Consider the following 23,344-nt stretch of genomic DNA (forward strand, 5'->3'; position numbering starts at 1 on the left):
GAAAATAAGTTGTGCTTAAATTGCACAGAATTTTGTTTTTATCATAGGTCTAGTTGCTGGAATCTGGGACCAGTTGTTGAGCAAGATTCAGTATTAAGCCATTTTAAACATTTTGCCATTTTCTAAAATTTAAAAAATTTTCTCTTTCACGGTCATCAGTTCTAGTCATGGATATTTGAAATTGGACAACCACAAGTCTGAGAGATTTGGCATTTCAGGCTATGTGGCATCGTCTTTGGTACATTTGAAAGGTCTGACTAAATCAGTCTTAACTTTGGGTGGCTTGAAAATTGGGGCAAGATCACACACTGTGTGGTTAGTGGAGACCGGCAGTGTTTGTGCATCCCTGATATCCTTTGTGTTGTAATTTATCACCCTTTTGTGTTTCACAGATCTGGCTTTGATTGGCTGATGAGTGTCTTTGTGATCAGTTAAAAGTGGTAGAATGTATGTACGTGGACTTGCCTAAATAATAACTTTAGGAGAAGACAATCTGAAACATTTGTGACCTTGCACAGATCAGCAACAGACTTTTAAAAATAAATTACCTTTATTTTAAGGTTTCAGAATAGTAATTATGTTCTTAACTTTGTATATCAGGATGAAGAAGAGAAAGATGATGGTGAAGCGAAAGAAATTTCCACTCCTACCCATTGGTCTAAACTTGATCCAAAGACAATGAAGGTAACTTTGAAATTAATGGTATTTAATGTGAAATCTCTGGCAAGAATAGAGAATGGGATCAATGTTTTATCATAAAAAAACCATTAAAAATGAAGTCCACTGATTTTATATATATATTCCATATTGTATTTATGTGTGTGTATAATTAAGTAAAGGTTGAGTTCATAAATCAGTTCAGTCAGTATCTGTCAAATGTAATATACAAGTATCTGTAGTGTGAGTAACATTTTTTTATTTGACTACTGACCAAGTAGGTAGAATTTCTGCACTTAAGTAGTTTAAATTCAAGGATAAGGGAAGAAACAGGAGAAGGATTATCGAGATTATTTTAATTTTTGAAATAATATTTAAAAAGTAGATTGATACACATCTGAACTGGGAAGGAGTGATTTAAAAGCCTTTTTTGAAAAGCATTGGTTAAGCTGTACTAGTTTTTCTTTAAAGGCCCCCAATGTCTTTGGACCTATTATCATTCTGTACTTTTTCATTTCTGGGCTTATAATGTGAATGTAGATCCATAAAATTCTATGCATGTACATTCTACATAGATCAGAAGAGCACAACATTTTGCAGACTGTTATTTTTAACACATAAAAGCTGACCCTTTTTTAAACTTCTGTTATCAGCAAAAGACTGATTTTCTTCCTTTTTATGAGACTAGTTTTTTTTTGCTTTTTTTAATAAGTAGAGAATATATATCATAGGAAGATTAAGTCTGTATCCTAGGATATCAAACTGATGGCTTTGCTGTTAAATTTCTTATTTTAAAACTCATATATTTCTTTTGATTATAAATATAATGTATTTTAAAAACTGGTACCTACATAGAATAATAAAAGATAAAAGTTACTCAAACCTATAACTCAAACACAACCTCTGTTAAAATTTTAATGCATTTTTTCTATTATTTTTTTATGTGTATAAGCTTTGTGATTGGTTGGTTGGTTCTGATCACGTTTAAAATATTGGAAATCTCATCCTTTTCAGTTAAGGTTGGTGTTTCCCATGTAATTATTTTTCAGTGTTCTGTATTCCTCCCATCTAGTTGATGTGGTATTATGATGTTTTATTGGATATTTAGATTCTTCACATTTTTGAGGAAGGGACTGTTACATGAAATATGTGGAGGTTTGGTTTTTCATTTTCTTTTTTTTCTCACACAGTGTTCAGAATATGTCGTAAGGGTAAATTGATATACATTAGAATTTCTGTGTCAAAGAGCATTAATTTTTTTAAAACATTTTAAAACAGGTTATAAATTATTTTTGAAAAATATTCTATCAGTTTGCCTTTTCATAAACGTGTTCTGAGGTGTACAAGTGTATTTTTCACAATTTTAAAAAACCACACAAAAGATAAGCACATAGTTTATTCCCTATTTCAGTATCCCATTTTATTTTTCTGTGTTTTTATGTTCTGTATATTTAGGTAAATGATCTCCGAAAAGAATTAGAAAGTCGAGCTCTTAGTTCTAAAGGATTAAAATCCCAGTTAATAGCCCGATTGACAAAACAGCTTAAAGTAGAAGAACAAAAAGAAGAACAAAAGGAATTAGAAAAATCGGAAAAGGAAGAGGAAGAGGAGGATGATAGGAAATCTGAAGATGATAAAGAGGTATATGCTATTAAATATATTGGTTTATAAGGAGTTCTTGAAATATGTCTGTGTGTATACTTTTATTAAGATAAAACTATAGTGTCCCCTTTCCCCTGGTTGCTTGCTCTTCTTTCTTTTTTTTTTTTTTTTTTTTTTTTAAAGATTTTATTTATTTATTTATTTGACAGAGAGAGAGATCACAAGTAGGCGGAGAGTCAGGCAGAGAGAGAGAGAGAGAGAAGCAGGCTCCCGCTGAGCAAAGAGCCCGATGCGGGGCTCGATCCCAGGACCCTGAGATCATGACCTGAGCCGAAGGCAGCGGCTTAATCCACTGAGCCACCCAGGCGCCCCGCTTGCTCTTCTTTCTAAAATAAATCTTTTTTTTAAGTTATAACCACATAACTCTTAAGATTCAACCAGTTTGGCAAGTTTAACAAATGCATATAGTTTCATAACCACCACCACAATTAAGATATAAAACAGGGGATGCCTGGGTGGCTCAGTGTATTAAAGCCTCTGCCTTCAGCTCAGGTCATGATCCCAGGGTCCTGGGATCAAGCCCCGCACTGGGCTCTTTGCTCAGCAGGGAGCCTGCCTCCTACTCTCTCTCTTCCTGCTTGTGATCTCTGTCAAATAATAAAATCTTTAAAAAAAAAAAAAAGATATAAAACAGGTCTGCCACCCCCTAAAAATCCTCTGTGTCCCTCTGTAAGCCCTTTCCTTTCTCCGTGTGTACCTTCTGCCTCCCAGACCAGCCTCTCAGAGCCACTGACCTGTTCCATGTAGTTTTGCCTATTCTAGTATAGCATGGAAATAGAACTGAATATTGAGTCTGACCTCTTCAGCTTAGCATAATATATTAAGAGATTCACCCATTTTGTTGTATATATCTCTACTTTTTTCTTTTTTTTTTTAAGCTTTTATTTATTAGCTCAGTGGGGGAATAAAGTAGAGAGTAAAAGGAAGAGGGAGAGTATTCTAAGCAGACACCACGCTGAGCACAGAGCGTATTAGGGCCCTATCCCACGACCCTGAGACCGGGACCTGAAGCAAAATCAAGAGTTGGTTGCCCAATTGACAGCCAGCCAGGTGCCCACTAATTTGTTCCTTTTTGTTGCTTAATAATATTCCGTAGTATCAATGTATCACAGTTTATTGGTTTTCCACTTGAGAGACATTTGAGTTGTTTCCAAGTCATGTATTTTTAATCTTTCCTTTTAAAAATGAAAATAAATTATTCATATTTTTGGGGCACCTGGCTGGCTCAGTAATTAGAGCATGAGACTCTTGATCTCAGGGTGATGGGTTCAAGCACCACATTGAGCATAGAGTTTACTTAAATTATTCGTATATCTTAGATATAGAAAATGAGAGAAAATTTGATTGAGGCATTAGGTTCAGAGATTTGAGTTCTAGTGAAATGCTTGTCCTAGAATTTTGCTGCTTCTACAGCTCTGTTTGATTGTACTTCAGTCCTTAAGGCTCTGAGACTATAGATTCAAGCCATCTTGTCCTCTGGATAATTAAGGTAATTCCTGGATGCAGAAGCCTGTCATTTCTTTTTGAATTTGAAATATAGGAATACAAGAAACATGTTAGAATACCAGTAATTGGAGAAACTAATGTTTTTCGTAATGTGATGCATTGTGGAGTATACATCATTTTATGAAGTATCTTGCCAAAAATGTTTACCTTTATCTAATTGTGAACGAACCATCAGATAAATTTAGAATTTGCAAAATTCTACAGAACAGCTTGTCTGAACTCTTGAAAAAAAATGTCTATATAGTGAGAGACAAAAGAAAAATGTTTTACGTTAAAAGAGTTTAGAGGCACCTGGGTGGCTCAGTGGGTTAAAGTCTCTGCCTTTGGCTCAGGTCGTGATACCAGGTTCCTAGGATCGAGCCCCTGCATCGGACTCTCTGCTCAGCAGGGAGCCTGCTTCCCCCTTTTCTCTCTGCCTGCCTCTCTGCCTACTTGTGATCTCTGTCTGTCAAAGTTCAGTGAGGCATAAAGCCATAAAGAGTAGTTTGGGAATAATTGGATATACTTGGTTATGGATATGGATGTGATATTAGATAATACTGAAGCAGGGCTTAATTTCCTGGATGTGATAGTGGGTATTTTTGTTTGTTTTTTTAAGATTTTATTTATTTATTTCACAGAGATCACAAGTAGGCAGAGAGGCAGGCAGAGAGAGAGGAGGAAGCCGGCTCCCTGCTGAGCAGAGAGTCCGATTGGGGGGCTCGATCCCAGACACCTGGGATCACGACCTGAGCCAAAGGCAGAGGCTTTAACCCACTGAGCCACCCAGGCGCCCCGTGATAGTATTTTTGTGATCATGTAGAATTGCCTTGTTATTCAGAGGTGCATTGATTTGTGATTTCTTATTCATTAGATTATAAATATTTATCTTGACAGTGAAATTGTCGCACTTGGCCAGTGGGAGCCCTTTTGAGTTGGCTTCTGTGTCCTTTGGCATGCTCTCCATCATATTTTGAGGACTTAATTATTTTATAGCACAAAGCAGTGTTGCAGTTTCACTGAGTACTATCCCTGCCCTGGCTCTGAAATCAGCCATTTCCCCAGGAAATCCTGATACTTTTTAGTGAAGAAAGGTAATAATATTTAGAAGCCAAGATATACTCATTGGTATCATTGTTGTGCTGCTGGCAACCCTTGTCAGTGAACAGAGCTATGGTACAGATATATATTTGTTTATACTTATGTTTATACATATATATGTGTTTACATCTGTACTTGTTAGCATATATTGTGTGTATTGAACGTTTTAAGTTTATACTAGTATCTCCAATTCTGTTCCCAACACCAGAGTTCATTTCAGTTTCTCCCTTTCTTCCCTTTTTTTTTTTTTTAAAGATTTTATTCATTTATTTGACAGAGAGAGAGATCACAAGTACGCAGAAAGGCAGGCAGAGAGAAAGGGAAGCAGGCTCCCTGCTGTGCAGAGAGCCCGATGTGGGGGCTCAATCCCAGGACCCTGAGATCATGACCTGAGCTGAACGCAGAGGCTTAACCCACTGTGCCACCCAGACGCCCCAGTTTCTCTCTTTCTATATATCTAATTCCTTATCCAGTAATGAGAGACATAGCTTCCATTGTACTTAATAATAATCTATTTACTTACTTGTCTGTTGCATTCCCTCTCCTTTCTGGATACCCTCTTTACTCTATGTTGGTCTGATTGCCTACCCTGTATTCTGTCTTTATATGGATGCCCTTGCTCTATTTGGATTTTAATATCTGGTAACTGGGCAGCTTCCATCGCCTGTGTAGACACCTGCTTTGCTTGGAGGAGTTGCTTTAGAATTGAATTGTTCAAAAAGAGTAGATAGAGAAGGCAGAAAAAAGCTGATTTTCACATTTTGTTGTTAGCAGCCACTGGGGTTGAAAAATGGTGATAATTCTTACCATTTTCTTTTCACATATTTTCCTCATCTTCTGTTTGGTTACCTAGTGGTATTGTTTACCTCTTTGTAAGTTTATACAAAAGAAGGCAGGATCAATGCTTGATTCTTTTTTTTTTTTTTAATATTTGTTCTAAAGATTTATTTATTTGACAGAGACAGCAAGAGAGGGAACACAAGCAGGGGGAGTGGGAGAGGAAGAAGCAGGTTTCCCGCTGCGCAAGGGGCCTGACACAGTGCTCTATCCCAGGACCCTGGGATCATGACATGAGCTAAAGGCAGACACCTAATGACTCAGCCAACCAGCCATCCTTTTTATTTATTTATTTATTTATTTATGATTGTATTTATCTGAGAGAGTTAGAAAGAGACATCACAAGCAGGGGGGAGAGGCAGGCTCTCTGCTGAGCAAGGGGCCTGATGCAGGGCTCAATCCCAGGACTCTGGAATCACAACCCAAGCTGAAGGCAGACACTTAACCGACTGAGCCACCCAGGCGCCCCGTCTTCTTAATTGAGTCATCCTTGTGCAAGGCCCATGCTAATCTTCTCCATGTTACTCTAATTTTATTATATGTGCTACTGAAGCAAGCATTGTTTTCATTTACTTTATGCAGCTTTCAGGGTATTGAATTGGTATCGGTTCCCTATCATCTTCTGATGGTTACCCGTTTGTTTTTAAACAACGTTATGGGGCGTGCCTTGGTGGCTAACTCAGGTGAGCATCTGCCTTTAAGTCGCTGTCAGTTCATCATCCCAGGGTCTTAGGATTGAGGCCCACATTGGGTTCGCTGCTCAGCCAGGAGCCTGCTTCTACCTTTTCCTCAATTCCTTCCCCTGCTTGTGCTTTCTCTCTCTCAAAGCCTTTTGGTTTTTTATTTATTTTTTTCTTTGTAAAAGTATTTATTTATTTATTTATTTATTTATTTGGCAGCGAGGGACACAGAAAGAACACAAGCAGGGGGAGTGGGAGAGGGAGAAGCAGGCTTCCTGTTGAGCAGGGAGCCCAAATCGGGGCTGGATCCCAAAACCCTAGGATCATGACTTGAGCCTAAGGCAGATGCTTAAAGACTGAGCCACCCAGATGCCCTAGATCCCTTTTTTTCAAGCAAAGTTTCTCTAACAGATTTTTTTGTGGTAAAATACACATAAATAAAAATAACTATATACTATTTTTAGTGTACAGTTCAGTGGCATTAAGTACATTTACAGTGTTGTGAAACTATCCCTACTTTATACATCAAGAACTTTATTCTGGAGGGTAACTCTACTTATTATTTTAATTATTTTAAATATTTAATAAACAGTAAGTCCCCATATTTATCTTCTGCCATACCCTATAACCTCTGTTTTGCTTTCTGTCTCTGAATTTACCTCATGAAGTGGAGTCATACAGTATTTGCACCTTTGTGTCTGGTCTCCCTCACTTAGCATAATGTTTTCAGAGTTCATCCGTGTTGTAGCATGAATCAGTACTTCATTTTTTGTTTTGTTTAGTTTATTTGACAGAAACAGCTAGAGAGGGACACAAGCAGATGGAGAGGGCGAAGCAGGGCTCAATCCCAGGACCCTGGGATCATGACCCAAGTTGAATGCAAATGCTTACCGACTGAGCCACCCAGGCGTCCCAGAACTTCATTTCTCTTTATGGCTGAATAATATTCCATTGCATATATATACTACATTTTGTTTATCTGTTAATCTGTTGATGGACACTTGAGTTGTTTTCAACTTTTGGGTGTTGTGAATAAAACTGTCATCTAAGGTGCCTGGGTGGCTCAGTGGGTTAAAGCCTCTGCCTTCTGCTCAGGTGATGATCCCAGGGTCCTGGGATCAAGCCCTGCATCGGGCTGTCTGCTCAGCAGGGAGCCTGCTTACCCCCTCTGCCTCTCTGCCTATTTGTGATCTCTGCCTGTCAAAATAAATAAATAAAATCTTAAAAAGAAAAAAGCTATCTACAAGCATGTTTTTAGGGCACCTGGATGGCTCCCTGTAATTGTTTTGTATGGTCTGTCACCTCCTCTTTAGTTTTAAAATTCTTATTTATATTGTCTTGGGGTATATGGGTGGCTTATTTGGTTAAGTGCGTTCAGTTCAGGTCAGGATCCTGGATTCCTGAGATCAAGCCCCATGTTAGGCTCCCTGCTCAGCAGAGAACCTGCTTCTACCTCTGCCCCTCACCCCGCTTGTGCTCTCTCTCTTTCTTGCGCTCTCAAATAAAATATTAAAAAAATAAAATAAAATTCTTATTTATATTCTTTCATATCTTGTAAGATCTTAATCTATTTCAGTATGTTTTACAATAGTTAAGATTTTTCTCTGTGCCTGTTTTTCTGGCCCACTTTCATTGTCTGTAGGGATGTGATTCTCCTTGTTCTCCTTTTTTAAATAGTAACTTTCTATAGGACTTGACCTCAATACTTTCTTTTGCTCGTTTTAAGGCGAATTTAGTTTTCCTAACATTTTTTTAGAAGAGGTTGTTTAAGGGGCGCCTGGGTGGCTCAAATAAGGGACCAACTTTTGGTTTCAGGTTAGGTCATCTGACCTTGGGGTCATGATATTGAGCCCCCTTTTGAGCTCCGTGCTCAGGGGGAGAGCCTGCATGTACTCACACACTCACTCTCTCAAATAAATAAACCTTAAAAAAAAAAAAAAAGAGGTTTCTTAAGATCACTTTTTCTGAACTTCATAAAGATCTCTAATCTGGGGGCGCCTGGTGGCTCAGTGGGTTAAAGCCTCTGCCTTCGGATCAGGTCATGATCCCAGGGTCCTGGGATCGAGCCCTGCATCAGGCTCTCTCAGTGAGGAGCCTGCTTCCCTTTCTCTCTGCCTGCCTCTCTGCCTACTTGTGATCTCTGTCAAATAAATAAAAATCTTAAAAAAAAAAAAAAAAGATTTATATTATGTTGTTTTCTTACTCTGTTTAAAATTCTGGTGGTTTGCAGGTGCCTGGGTGGCTCATTCACTTAAGTGTCTGCCTTCGGCCCAGGTCATGATCCCGTGGCCCTGGGATCGAGTTCTGCATCAGGCTCCCTACTCAGCCTGGGAGTCTGCTTCTCCCTCTGCACCTCCCCCTCTCCAGCTTGTGGCACCCCCCCCCCAAAGTAAATAAAATGTTAAAAAAAAAAAAACCCAAAGTATCGTGGTTTGCTTTCTAAGATTTCAGTCTCTCTTGCCCTTCTGTCACTGTTGGGACTTTTTCCTCCCATGTCTGTGTAATTGCTTTCCTGTTCACTATTGATACTACTTTCAGAAATTTCTTCTCAGTTTGAGACCCTGTGGATGCCATGGTAAATCATCTTTGCAAGTTCATAGGACTAAAATATTCTAGGCCCTTTCAGATCTTAACACAGGCTCCTTGTACTTGGTATTGTTGGGAGTAAAACGTTGCCTAGTTTCAACTGCTGTTATGAAATTGACCTCACTTACCAGTGAATGCCTTTTGACTGTTTTGTGGTTTTCCTGTTCTTAGATCCATCAGACAATCTCATTGTTTCCTTCTGCTTTCCTTTTACACAGGTGCCAGTAGCATATAGGGCTTTTGGCTCTTGTGGCTTTTTCCTACTCTTTTGTGTATTGGCATTCGTGGGAATACCTTTTCACCTTCTTTTCACCTTCTTTTGTTCTGAATGTGCATGAATGTTGAACATTGGTTTCGGTATCTCGAGTATTCCCTTTTAACAGTCGGGCTTCAGGAAGATGCAGCTGACACTATTTTCCAGAATCTGGTTTATATAATTTTTAGATAATACTTTTAAAGATTTTATTTAGTTGACAGAGAGACAGCAGGAACACAAGTATGGGGAATGGGAGAGGGAAAGCAGGCTTTTTGCCAAGCAGGGAACCCGATGTGGGGCTTAATCCCAGGACCCTGAGATCATGACCCGAGCCAAAGGCAGACAATGACTGAGCCACCCAGGCATCCCTGGTTTATATAATGATAACGTAAGTATTTTCTTTTTCTCTGTAGAAGTTAGTTTCTTGTGCTCGGAAACCCAGAGAAGTAGGAGCTGTAGAATGTAGAAGCCTCTGTCTCCTTTGCTAAATTTGAACTTTCTTCCCATCCCTTATGGTTGGCATAATCACCATAAGGAGTTATGGGAATTTTGCCCCCCCCCTTTTTTTAACATGGTGTGCATTTCATAACATACATACATATTGTGCATGGAGGTTTAACTGTTACTTAAAATTTCAAATATCTAGGAGGAAGAAAGAAAACGTCAGGAGGAAATGGAACGCCAGCGTAGGGAAAGAAGATACATTTTGCCTGATGAACCAGCCATCATTGTACATCCAAACTGGGCTGCAAAAAGTGGAAAGTTTGATTGTAGCATTATGTCTTTGAGTGTACTTTTGGACTACAGGTTAGAGGATAATAAAGAACATTCATTTGAGGTAATATTTTAAGTTTGAATTGGAATCTAAATAAGGTACACACATTTTGATTGGTTAATACATTAAGTCTCTTTGATGGCCTTTTACATGGATTCTGTTTTTTTGTTTTGCTTTGTTTTTTTCTTGCAATTAATTTTGGCAGGGGGAACACCAGCTGATTTTTCCTACAAGATTCACTTTTGGTGATTGCATTCTTGTATTTTCTTAAATGTTCCTCTGTACTTGTAAATTGATAGTTGGCTCTAAAGTATTAATCAAGTTCTGATTTAATTGTTATTTTTTAAAAAAACCTCGTAAGTAGTGGTATGTTCTTTCATCAGAATAACAGGAGACACATGATACATAATGTCTAATTGCCTCTTTTGGGAATGAGGTAATGCTCTATTATTTATTCTAGAATTAAAATAACTTTCAGCGCGATTTAAAATTTTACTTGTGATTGACTGAAATGTAAGATAAAAAATAACTGATGTTTCTTTTTCTTTTTTTTTTTAAGATTTTATTTATTTATTCGACAGAGAGAGATCACAAGTAGGCAGAGAGGCAGGCAGAGAGAGAGAGAGGAGGAAGCAGGCTCCACGCTAAGCAGAGAGCCCGATGCGGGACTCGATCCCAGGACCCTGAGATCATGACCCGAGCCGAAGGCAGTGGCCCAACCCACTGAGCCACCCAGGCGCCCTTGATGTTTATTTTTCAAAATGAATCTATTTCCTACCATTATTGTAGAGCAGTTTTACAACATATAGTTTGTTTGTTTGTTTCAAAATAATTGGAAGATTTTTATCCCTAAAGAAGTGATTACTTTATTCCTTAAATAAATGTAAAATATTCCAGAATATTAATTTCATAATAGCATGTGAAACCTTATAATGGTGTTCAATTTTTGTATCTTACCAACACATTTCACACTTTTGTTTGTATGTTTTATTTTATAAATTATATTTTGAAATTGCACCAGACTTAACTTGAGGTCATTGTCCAGAAGATGAAAATGAAATACTTAGACTAGAGACATTTACAAACATACATAGAAGATTACTGAAGCAGTTATAAAACATGACACGCATGCTTATTGGTCCTGATAAAAGATTACAAATCTTAAAATATTTGTAAACTTTAGAACATTAATAATTCCAATAAGCCTGTGTTTTTCAATAAGTACTACATGATTTTATTTTTATTACCATTTGTTTAATAGTGCCTACCATCTAGTCATAATTTGAATAAATAAATGGAAAAATTAGTCTTTGGTATTACTTCCTACTTATACTATATATACCATGTATCTGATTGATGCTGTGGGAGAATCTCTAATTCTACTCCAGTGGAAACAAAGCAATTTGTGAAACAGCCATTTGCTAGCAAAATGATCCTTTACATTTTTCCTCCCCACCTATCATATCTTCTGGGTTAATTTCCTTTTAGTCTATTTAGAATGTAAATGTCATTTTGGTATATGAATTTTTTTTTTTTTTTTTAAGATTTATTTATTTGAGGGAGAGAGATAGGAAGAGCGAATCTAAAGCAGACTCTGTGCTGAGTGCAGAAACCAAGATAGAGCTTGATGATATCACCTTGGATAATGACCTGAGCTAAAGTCAGGAGTCAGACATTTAATTGACGTAGCCACCCAGGCACCTATTGGTGCATGAATTTTTTAAAAATATATTTAAGAAAAATGACTTATAAAATTATATTTGGCTGATTTAATATTAATGCTAGATTTTTCTCTTTCATTGCTTATACATAAAAAGATACATAAAAATTAATTCTGTTCTTCTAGGTTGCACCTCATTCAGAAGGGTATGAAACTCTTGATCTCGGGGTTTTGGGTTTGAGCCTCACATTTGGTGTGGAATTTTTTTTAAGTTTTTATTTATTTGACAGAGAGAGATCACAAGTAGGCAGGGAGGCAGGCAGAGAGAGAGAAAGGAGAAAGCAGTCTCCCCAGCAGCAAAGAGCTCGATGTAGGGCTCGATCCCAGGACCCCAGGATCATGACCTGAGTCGAAGGCAGAGTCTTTAACCCCACTGAGCCACCCAGGTGCCCCTGGTGTGGAAATTTCTTAAATAAGTGAATAACCTTAAAAAAATTAGTTCCTGGGATTTCTTCCTGGGTGGCTCAGTCAGTTCAGCATATGCCTTTGGCTTAGGTCATGATCCCAGAATCTGGGATCTCTCTGCTCAGTGGGGAGTCTGTTTCTCCCTCTGCCTGTTCTTCCCTCTGCTTATGCAGACACTCCTGAGTTTTCAACATTTGGATGGTTATTTTACTGATAATAAATTTCTGATTTTTAAAATGTGCAAAGTCTGGGCATGAGTTAAAAATAGATCATAAATTCAATTTTAATTTTAATACATTATATTATCTTTTATGATCAGGAAAATGGTCTGATTAAAGTGCTTTATCAAATATACTGAGCTCATTGCAAAAGATTGCACATTTTAGAGTTGTGTTCAGCCATTTCAAGCTCTGGACCGTTTTATTTATTTATTTTATTTTATTTTATTTTTTAAAAAGATTTTATTTATTTATTTGACACAGAGAGAGAGATCACAAGCAGGCAGAGACAGGAGAAGCAGGCTCCCTGCTGAGCAGAGAGCCCGATGCGGGGCTCGATCCCAGGACCCCGAGATCATGACCCGAGCCGAAGGCAGAGGCTTTAACCCACTGAGCAACCCAGGCGCCCCGCTCTGGACCTTTTTAATCTGTTGGAAACAACTAGCCTTAGAATTTTTTTTTTTAAGATGTTATTTTATTTTTAAACTTTTTAACATTTTATTTATTTGAGAGAGTGAGTGTGAGTGGAAGTGGGGGCAGAGGAAGAGGGAAAGTCTCCAGCAGACTCTGCACTGAGTGCAGAGCCCAGTACAGGGTTTGATCTCATGACCCTGAGATCATGACCTGAGCTGAAATCGAGTTGGATCTTAACTGACTTAGCCACCCTGGTGCCCCAAGATTTTCATTCATATATATATATTTATTTTTCAAGATTTTATTTTTAAATAATCTCTACCCCTGACATGAAGCTCAAACTCACAACCCTGAAATCAAGAGTCACATGCTCTAATGACGGCCAGCCATGCACCCTATACTTAGAAATATTTATATAGAAAATTTAGTGTATAATTTCAGGTTTGAGAGTATGTCATTATCCATGGATATTTGCATAGTAATAATGCACGCTTCCTATTCACAATTCTGAATTGGTGTTCCCTGCCTGAAATGCTTTTCTAGGTATCTATGTGGCCCATTCACTTGTCATCTTCAGGTCTCTTCTGATGCCACCTACTCAGATAGGTCTTCTTTGACTACACTGTGCTTTTTTGTTATTTTCTGTGGTTATGCTGCCTTTTTTTTTCCCCCTTAAAATTTGATGCTGTTCTGGTTGTGTTACTTTTCCCCGTTAGATTGTTAGTACATTTGAGTCAGGATTTTTATCTGCTTCCTTCGCCTAGAATAATCCAGGGTACACAGTAGGTATTTCAGGAAAACTTGAGTAAATAAGTAAAATACATTTATCATGAAGATAAATTGCTGTGTATAATAGAAATCTTTCTTTCTTACTCATTTTCAAATTTAAAAATCTCATTTCAAAATTTGTCAAATTCTTGATTATTGTTTCTAAAATGTGGCCAAAAGTATACTAAACATAGTACTTATATCTTCAGGAGAGTTTTTTTGAGTCTTTTGAAGATCCTTAGCATCATTGACATCAATTATTGTAACTCTTACTAGTGCATGTTAATTGTTAGATGTGGCACGTTAGATGTAACATTATTTGATAAGTTATTATGCTGGATTTATTCAATATTTCTATTAAAGTTGGCTGGATTACTGTTGGTATCTTTCTGTAGGTTTCACTGTTTGCAGAACTTTTCAATGAAATGCTTCAAAGAGATTTTGGTGTCAGAATATACAAATCATTATTATCTCTTCCTGAGAAAGAGGACAAAAAAGAAAAGGAAAAGAAAAGCAAAAAAGATGAGAGAAAAGATAAAAAAGAAGACAGGGATGAAGAAACTGATGAGCCAAAACCCAAACGGAGAAAATCCGGCGATGATAAGGATAAAAAAGAAGATAGAGATGAAAGGAAGGTGTGTAATTATTTCCCTACCAGCAACCTATTTCAAAGTTTTCCCAAGTATAACAAATGATGATGAATTCCACCAGAAAAGCAAAATGTAAAGGGTAAACTTAAAGATTTTAGTGTATTATTAGAAACTTAAGTCTTGGGACGCACCTGGGTGACTCAGTGGGTCAAGCCTCTGCCTTCGGCTAAAGTCATGATCTCAGAGTCCTGGGATTGAGCCCCGCATTGGACTCTCTGCTCAGCAGGGAACCTATTCCCCTCCTCGCCCCCCACCCCCAGCCATCTGCTTCTCTGCCTACTTGTGATCTCTCTCTGTCAAATAAATTTTTAAAAAAGAAACTTAAGTCTTAGGGTACCTGGGGGGCTCAGTCGTTGGGCACCTGCGTTCAACTTAGGTCATGATCGCGGGGTCCTGCAGTCAAGCCTACCCTGGGTCAGGCTTCCTGCTCATCGGGACGCCTACTTCTCCCTCTCCCACTCTCCCCGTTTGTGTTCCCTCTCTCACTGTCTCTCTCTCTCTTTCTGTCAAATAAACTCTTCAAAAAAAATTTAAGTCTTTGAATTAAGCCTATATAAACATCTAGAACTAGTTTCTGGTAATTTATTCTTTTTTTTTTTTTTAAACTGAAGGTATATAGCATGGTGGTGTATTTACATGTATGTGAATAATCACTTTTTTTTTTTTTTTTTTTTTTTAAAGCACAGTAATTCAAAGGCAGAGAGGCAGGCAGAGAGAGAGGAGGAAGCAGACTCCCCATCGCAGAGAGCCTGATGCAGGGCTTGATCCCAGGAGCCTGGGATCATGACCTGAGCTGAAGGCCGAGGTTTAATGGCTGAGCCACCCAGGCACCTTGATAGTTTACTTTTGAAGTGTATTGTTAAGAAAATTTTATGATTTGATTCTATTTCAAGTAAACTTAATGAATTTAATGATTTTGATTGTAGTCATTTAATGTTTGGGCAGATATCTTGCTTAATTTAAGGCATTTTAAATTACAGAAAGAAGATAAAAGAAAAGATGATTCTAAAGATGATGATGAAACTGAGGAAGATAATAATCAGGATGAATATGATCCAATGGAAGCAGAAGAAGCTGAGGATGAAGAAGATGGTATGTATGATTCAAATTTACTTATTTCTCCTTAGGATGAAAAATACAATTTTTGTTTGATGGCTTTGTATAATTGCAGTCTGTAATTTTTTTTTTTTTTTTAAGATTTTATGTATTATTTGACAGAGAAATCACAAGTAGGCGAGGAGCGGGGTGGGGACCAGGCTCCCTGCTGAGCAGAGAGCCCGATGTGGGGCTCAATCCCAGGACCCAGAGATCATGACCTGAGCCGAAGGCAGAGGCTTAACCCACTGAGCTACCCAGGCGCCCCTGCAATCTAATTTTAATATTTTTTTCTTTTTTAGTTAGAATAGAAACAGTAAAATATTCTTTTTTTTTTTTTTTTTTAAAGATTTTTATTTATTTATTTGACAGAGAGAAATTACAAGTACACTGAGAGGCAGGCAGAGAGAGAGAGAAGGAAGCAGGCTCCCTGCTGAGCAGAGAGCCCGATGCGGGACTCGATCCCAGGACCCTGAGATCATGACCTGAGCCGAAGGCAGCGGCTTAACCCACTGAGCCACCCAGGCGCCCGAAACAGTAAAATATTCTTGAGTAAAAATTTTTTTTTAAGATTTTATTTATTTATTTGACAGAGATCACAAGTAGGCAGAGAGGCAGGCAGAGAGAGAGGAGGAACCAGGCTCCCTGCTGAGCAGAGAGCCCCATGCAGGGCTCAATCCCAGCACCCTGGGATCATGACCTGAGCCAAAGGCAGAGGCTTTAACCCACTGTGCCACCCAGGTGCCTCTAGTAAAAATATTTTATTAAAGATTTTATTTATTTATTTGACAGAGAGAGATCAGAAGTGGGCAGAGAGGCAGGCAGAGGGAGAGGGGGAAGCAGGCTCCCTGCTGAGCAGATAGCCTGATGTAGGGCTCTGTCCCAGGACCCTGAGACCATGCCCTGAGCTAAAGGCAGAGGCTTAACCCAGTGAGCCACCCAGGTACCCCAAAAATCTATATTTTACTAATAGTTGAGAGGGTTTAAAAAAAAATCTTCAAAAAAAGAAAAAATAGTCGAGAGGGTTTCTTCTTAAGGTAGAACTTAGCATTTTATTTAGATCTTGTAAACTGTTGGAATTGAGAACCAGACATACATAATAAACCTTCAAAAATAATCGTAACAGGCACTTTCTGCTTAAGGTAAGCAGTAATAGGACGAGCATGTAAACAAGCTGGCTTCTCTGTACCACAGCAACCACGTCAGCCTGCTCCACGGTCCCTGCACCAGTTCTGCCCTCCCTTACTGTTAACACCAGTCAGACCCCCATAGGTCTAACCCAAGGGTCTTTTTTTTTTTTTTTCTTTTTTTAAAGCTTTCATTTATTTATTTGACAGAGTGAGAGAGGGAATACAAGGAAGGGAAGTGGAAGAGGGAGTAGCAGGCTTCCTGCTGAGCAGGGAGCCTAATGCAGGGCTCAATCCTAGGACCCTGGAATCATGACCTGAGCTAAAGGCAGATGCTTAATGAGTGAGCCATCCAGGTTCCCCTAACCCAAGGAATTTTGTAGGACAAAAATCCTACCTGGGATTGGACTGCCTAGGAATGCCGGAAAAAATGTTTAAAAATCATGGTGTTGAGGGGGGAAAAATTTTTTTTTAAGCTACTTTCTGAGGTGATGGCTTCTGTGTACTTCTGCCATACTGCCACGCCACAGAATACAATAAATAAGTAATTAGAAAATGTTCAAATACATAGGGATTTTGTCCTCCCCACCCAAAGTACTGCTCTCTGAAGGAAGCCGGTTTCTCTGTAGCTATACCAACTCTTCAGACTTGGTTTTGAAAATAAAAACATTAAAACCCTGGGAGGAATTCCTGTGCAGTGTGGAGTACTCAGTCTTTATTACAAAGACAAAAAAGTTAATCTGGTACCAAGGTGTGCAGCAACCTGCAGACCCTTAAGTATTGCCCTCTGACATCTGTGTATGATAGGATTTTTTTTTTTTTTAAGATGTGCTTCTATATTTATTTATTTATTTATTTATTTATTTATTTATTTATTATCTCTACACCCAACATGGGGCTCAATCTCATGACCCAAAAATCAAGAGTTGGACCAGCCCAAAAATCAAGAGTTGGACCAGCCAGGCACCTCAAGAAATGTTTATTCTTTATTGTAATGTGTTCTGTATGTATTAATACTTACTCAACTTGAGGAATGTGCTCTGTGTCATAAAGGGGTAAAAGTTCCTGTTGTTGCATGGTTTCCTGAGGAAGAACATATTCTGTGTAGTCTTTCCATGTTTGACAGTCTCCCTAATTAAAAAATATACTAAAATTAGTTGGCTAAAGAAGACTATATTTGGAACACTACATCAAAAACTAATGAAGTACTGTGTAGTGACTAACATAATAATTTAAAAAAAAAAAAAAAGAAGATACTCTAGGGGTGCCTGGCTGGTTCAGTAGGTGGAATGTTCAACTCTTGATCTTCAAGTGATTTTGAGCCCCACATGAGGTGTAGAGAGTTTTAATAAAAACTTTTAATAAAAGTTTTAAATAATAAACTTTTAATAAAAACTTTTTTAAAAAAATAAAGACTAGAAAGGTGCCTGGGTGGCTCAGTCATTAAGCCTCTTCCTTTGGCTCAGGTGGTGGTCCCAGGGTCCTAGAATCGAGCCCCGCATTGGACTCCCTGCTCAGTGGGAAGCCTGCTTCGCCCTCTCCCACTCCCCTGCCTGTGTTCCCTCTCTCGCTGTGTGTCTGTCTGACTGTCAAATAAATAAATAAAATTTATAAGAAATAAAGACTAGGCCATCTGGGTGTCTCAATTAAGTGTCTGCCTTTGACTCAAGTCATGATCCCAGATTCATGGGATCAAGCCCTATGTAGGGCTCCCTGCTCATCGGGGAGTCTGCTTCTCCCTCTTCGACTCCTTGTGCATCCCCAGCCCCCCACCCAGCTGTGCTGTCTCTCAAATAAATAAAATCTTTAAAAAAAAAAAAGTTGGGGGGTGGAGCCTGTGTGGCTCAGTGGGTTAAAGCCTTTGCCTTCTGCTCAGGTCTTGATCCCAGAGTCCTGGGATCAAGCCCTGCATCTGGTTCTCTGCTCAGCAGGGAACCTGCTTCCACCTCCCCCCCCCCATTCTCTCTCTGCCTGCCTCTGCCTACTTGTGATCTCTGTCAAATAAATAAAAATCTGTTTTAAAAATGTTAAAAATAAGACTAATGAAAATAAACACCTGTTTATCACTCAGGTTAATAAAAGACACCTATGGGAATGATTCGAAATACTTACATTAGGGACACCTGACTAGCTCAGTTGGTAGAGCATGCAGCTCTTGATTCAGGATCAGGAGTTCAGTCCCCACGTTGGGCACAAAGTTTTACTTAAAAACGACAACAATAGGGGATGTCTGGGTGGCTCAGTCTGTTAAGCGACTGCTTCCAACTCAGTCATGATCCCAGGGCCCTGGGATTGAGTCTCACATTGTGCTTCTTGCTCAGCAGGGAGCCTCCTTCCTCTGCCTGCTCCTTCCCCTGCTTGTGCGATTGTGCGAGTGCTTGCTCTCTAACAAATAAATAAAATCTCTAAAATAGTTAATTAAAAAGAAATAAGTAAGTAAGTAAGATCTTTTTAAAAGGGGGGAGGGCGGGAGCAGGGAGCCTGCTTCCTCCTCTCTCTCTCTCTCTCTCTGCCTGCCTCTCTGCCTACTTGTGATCTCTGTCAAATAAATAAAATCGGGCGCCTGGGTGGCTCAGTGGGTTAAGCCGCTGCCTTCGCCTCAGGTCATGATCTCAGGGTCCTGGGATCGAGTCCTGCATTGGGCTCTCTGCTCAGCAGGGAGCCTGCTTCCCTTCCTCTCTCTCTGCCTGCCTCTCTACCTACTTGTGATCTCTCTCTGTCAAATAAATAAATAAAATCTTTAATAAATAAATAAATAAATAAAATCTTTTTTTAAAAAATAAAAGGGGGTATGGCGCCTGGATGCTCAGTCATTAAGAGTCTGCCTTCAGCTCTGGTCATGATCCCAATGTCCTGGGATCGAGCCCCACATGGAGCTGCTTGCTCAGCGGGAAGCATGCTTCTACCTTTCCCACTCTCTCTGCTTGTGTTCCCTCTCTCACTGTGTCTCTCTCTCTCCCTCTCTCTCTGTGTTAAATAAATAAATAAAATCTTTAAAAACAAACAAAACCAAAACTAACAACAGCAAATGTCCCAACGAGTCATAGATGTCAGCCATAAAGTACCTCTGAAATACCACTGAGTACTTGTCAATCTCCATATAGATTTGCGATTTTGAAAATCCTTATTTTAAGGCTGTTGGGTGCCTTTGTCTCAGGTCAAAACATTGGGCTCCGTACTTAGCTGGGGAGCCTGCTTCTCCCTGTGCCTGCCGCTCCCCATGCTTGTGTGGTATCTCTCTCTCTGTCAAAGTCTTCAAAAAAAACCAAACAAACTCCTTTTTTCAGATGAGAATATTATAAGAGGTTTTTAAATAGTGTATATCTTTGAACATTACTACTACTTAAGGTATTTTTTGATTTGCCTCTACCTTTGTTTCTACCACAGTATTTTATTTTTCCTTTGTGTTGATGAAAATACTCAAAAATAGGGATTCCTGGGTGACTCAGTCAGTTGAATGTCTGTCTTCCGCCCAGGTCATGATCCCAGGATCCTGGAATTGAGTCCCTAATCGGCTCGGGTTGGGGGTGGTCCTTGCTCAGTGGAGGGTCTGCTCTTTCTGCCTGCCAGTCTCCCTGTTTGTGCTCCCTCTCTCTTTCTCTCTCTCTCTCTGACAAATAAAATCTTTAAAAAAAAAAAAAAAGAAGGAATACATTCAAACATTAAAGAACTTGAGAGAATAGTGCATTGAACAGTCCATATCCAACAATTGATTTGTTAATATTCTGCCTTATTCATGTTCTGTTTGTATTTCTGACCCATTAAAAAATAGGAATTCTTCAACTTTCTTAAGAAAAGATACTCTTTTAAACACAATTCTGTAATGACATAAGAAAATTAACAATAATGTCATATTCTACCTTAGCCATATAATATCTAGTCTTAATTGTTCTAATAACCTCCATGGCAATGACATAATATACATATGTCAGTATTGATTGATTTATCTTCCATAACCTGTTTTGTCCAGTGGAGGTTAATTCTTTTTATTACCCTGTTTTTCCCCCCATTCTTCTAGTACAGTTCTTTCACTGCCTTAATTAAATCACTAACAGTTTTTCTCATTATTTTGTCTATGTCAGAATGTTCCAGCTCTCATCTCTTTTTGTTTTTATTCTTCTCTGCTGTGTAGTTCCCTTGGTGGTGGTGGTCTAATCCATTCTCCTGGCTTTAAATAATATATGCTGACAATTCTCAAATCTATATCTTATGTCACACCTCTCTCCCATTCTTGTCAATTATGTGACATTTCAAAATAAACATGTCTAAAACAACTGCTTTCCCCCTTCATCAGAAGACAAACAAGTCTTCCACCCTTAGCTTTACCCCACTAATTTGATGGCAGTTTCATCCTTCAGGTTACTCAAGCTAAAATCTAGAAATCACTCTAAACTTATTTTTTTTTGTCATAATCCCATCTCCAGCCTATATGGAAGTCATATTGCCTCTGTCTTAAAAACATATCCAGAAACAGACTGTATTCACCAGCTCCTCTAATCCAAGCCATGTGTCTCTTGCCTAGTTTATTTTAAAATCCTTTTATCTGAGGGCACCTGGGTGGCTCAGTCAGTTGAGTATCTGCCTTTGGCTGGGGTCATGATCCCAGGGTCTAGGGATTAAGCCCTGCATTAGGTTCCCTGCTCATCAGAGAGTCTGCTTTTTCTTCTTCCTCTGCCCCTGGCCCCAGCTTGTCCCTCACTCTCTCTGTCAAATAAATAAAATCTTTAAAGAATAAAAGAATGAAAAAAACCTCTTATCTGGTTCCCTTGCTTACTTCCTTCTCTAATGTGTCCTCTTAACACAATTGCCCGAATAACTTTGTAAATTTAAGTCATTTATTTGTTTGATTTCTTTTCTTTTCAGACTCCTTCAGTGGCTCTTCATTTCGCACTATAAAAAGCCAGTGTTTACAGTGACCTCTAAGACTATAAAATCAAGCCTCTGGTTTCATTTCTTAACACTCTTCTCTACTTGCTCTTTGCACTGAAGTCAATCCTGACTTCTTGAACCTGTCACAGATGGCCCTGTATTAGGACATTTGCATTGACAGTTCCTTCTGCATGCAAACTCCCAGAGATCCACCTTCCTGATGCTTTCAAATTAGAAGTCTTTATTCATCTATCACTTTCTCAACAAGGCCTGCTCTGCACCCAGCCCTATTTAAAATCGAGGACTTTCCCACCAGTACACATTTCTTTATCCGTCCTTTTTTTTTTTTTTTTTTGCTTTACTTACAGAACCTGTTCTACTATACTACTTTTTACTTACTGTCTTCCCACTTGAATACATACAAGCCCTTAATAAGGAAAAGAGGGATTTGGGGGGGGCACCTAGCTGGCTCAGTCAGTAACTTTTTTTTTTTTAAGATTTTTATTTATTTATTTGATAGACAGAGAGAGATCATAAGTAGGCAGAAGGCAGGCAGAGAAAAAGGGGGAATCAGGCTCCCCGCTGAGCAGAGAGCCCGATGTGGGGCTCGATCCCAGGACCCTGAGATCATGACCTGAGCTGAAGGCAGAGGCTTAAACCACTGAGCCACCCAGGCGCCCCTCAGTCAGTAACTCTTGATCTTTGGTTGTAAGTTTGAGCCCCACATTGGGTATAGAGATTATTTAAAAATAAAATCTTTTCTAAAAATTGCTTAAATCTTAGAAAAAGAGATTTTTGTCCCCTCTTTGCTGATATACGTTGCAGGTATACTTGCTGAATGAATATCTTAAACTGCAAAGCCAAACAGTGATAGGATTATAGTTCTTTATTGATTTTTCCTGGGTGTTTTCAGTTGCTGCTTGCTTATGTTATCATAGCTCCACCCTTCCCCCATACTTTATATTTCATTATCCTATCATGTTACTTGAAGACCACTCTTTTTCCAGTAGACAAGTAGAAAGGTGATTTTTTGCAAAATGAAAATACAGTGCAGCTCAATGTCTAAATTTGTGTTGAATCTTCTTAGTAATCGGGAGCATATAACAGGAATCTATATTTTGCCTATCAATTTGATGAAGTTTTTAAAGATTTATTTACTTGAGAGAACAGGGGAGAGGGACGGGAAGAGATAGTCTTATAAGTGTGGACACCTATAATGGGGCGCTACCCTGGGATCAGTATCTGAGCTAAAACCAAGAGTCAGATGCTCAACTGACAGCACCACTCAGGCCTCCCTTGACGAAATATTTTAAATAAAAGGTGAACATCAGTTTAACAATTAACAGAGGTGAAGAGAAGAGTTCCTTCATCGCTCTTGCAGTCAGTTTAAATTGTTGCACTTTCTCTGGACATAAATTTGGCGATGTCAGTCAACTGTCGGTCATTCAGTCAACATATCAACACAGGTCTTCATTCCATAATTGCCTATAAACAAAAATCAAAATTGGTCTTAATGTATTTTTTTTAAAGATCTATTTATTTTAGAAAGAGTTGGTGGCAGGGGGAATGTTCTACAGAGAGGGGGGAGAGAAGCAGACTCCCAACAGAATGGGGAGCCTGACTTGGGGGCTGAGTACACTGCTCATACACTGGAGCTCATACACTGCTCCATGAACCCTGAGTTCATGACAGCCAAAATCAAGAGTTGGACACTTAACTGACTGAGCCACCCAGGTACCCTTGTCTTAATGTTTAATAATAGAGAATTATTTAAATACATTTTGCTGTAGACATGCAGTTAAATTCTGTGCAGCCATTGAAGAAACTGTTGGAAGATTAATGACATTGAAAAAGATTACAAAGTAGTTTTTTATAGATAGCATGTTCCTTTAAATGTTTGATATGGGTAGTAGTATATGTGGGGGAAAAATAAAGGGACATGCTACATAACCTTAGTATATTTTTGTGTGGTGGGATTTATTTGTAAAAAATCTGCATTCCAGGGGAGACAAAGTTTTGAAATAAATAGCTTTCAAGTT

The 23,344-nt window shown here is 38.7% G+C and overlaps 1 protein-coding gene and 1 pseudogene across 3 annotated transcripts in view; one reads left to right on the forward strand and one right to left on the reverse strand.

Moving 5' to 3' along the window:
* Positions 1 to 23,344, forward strand: part of CCAR1 (cell division cycle and apoptosis regulator 1) — a 67,513-nt gene that overhangs the window by 36,013 nt on the left and 8,156 nt on the right. For all 3 annotated transcript variants that reach the window (XM_045083437.1, XM_045083436.1, XM_045083438.1), the window contains 5 exons: positions 601 to 684; positions 2,113 to 2,298; positions 9,911 to 10,102; positions 13,960 to 14,199; positions 15,195 to 15,306. In XM_045083437.1, the coding sequence (XP_044939372.1) occupies positions 601 to 684; positions 2,113 to 2,298; positions 9,911 to 10,102; positions 13,960 to 14,199; positions 15,195 to 15,306 (814 nt within the window). The remainder of the gene's footprint in view (positions 1 to 600; positions 685 to 2,112; positions 2,299 to 9,910; positions 10,103 to 13,959; positions 14,200 to 15,194; positions 15,307 to 23,344) is intronic.
* On the reverse strand, positions 6,199 to 6,298 carry LOC123393026 (annotated as a pseudogene).

This window comes from Mustela putorius, unplaced genomic scaffold, assembly GCF_011764305.1.
Source record: "Mustela putorius furo isolate JIRA1106 unplaced genomic scaffold, ASM1176430v1.1 tig00000698_pilon_pilon_pilon, whole genome shotgun sequence".
In the NCBI taxonomy this organism is placed as follows: domain Eukaryota; kingdom Metazoa; phylum Chordata; class Mammalia; order Carnivora; family Mustelidae; genus Mustela; species Mustela putorius.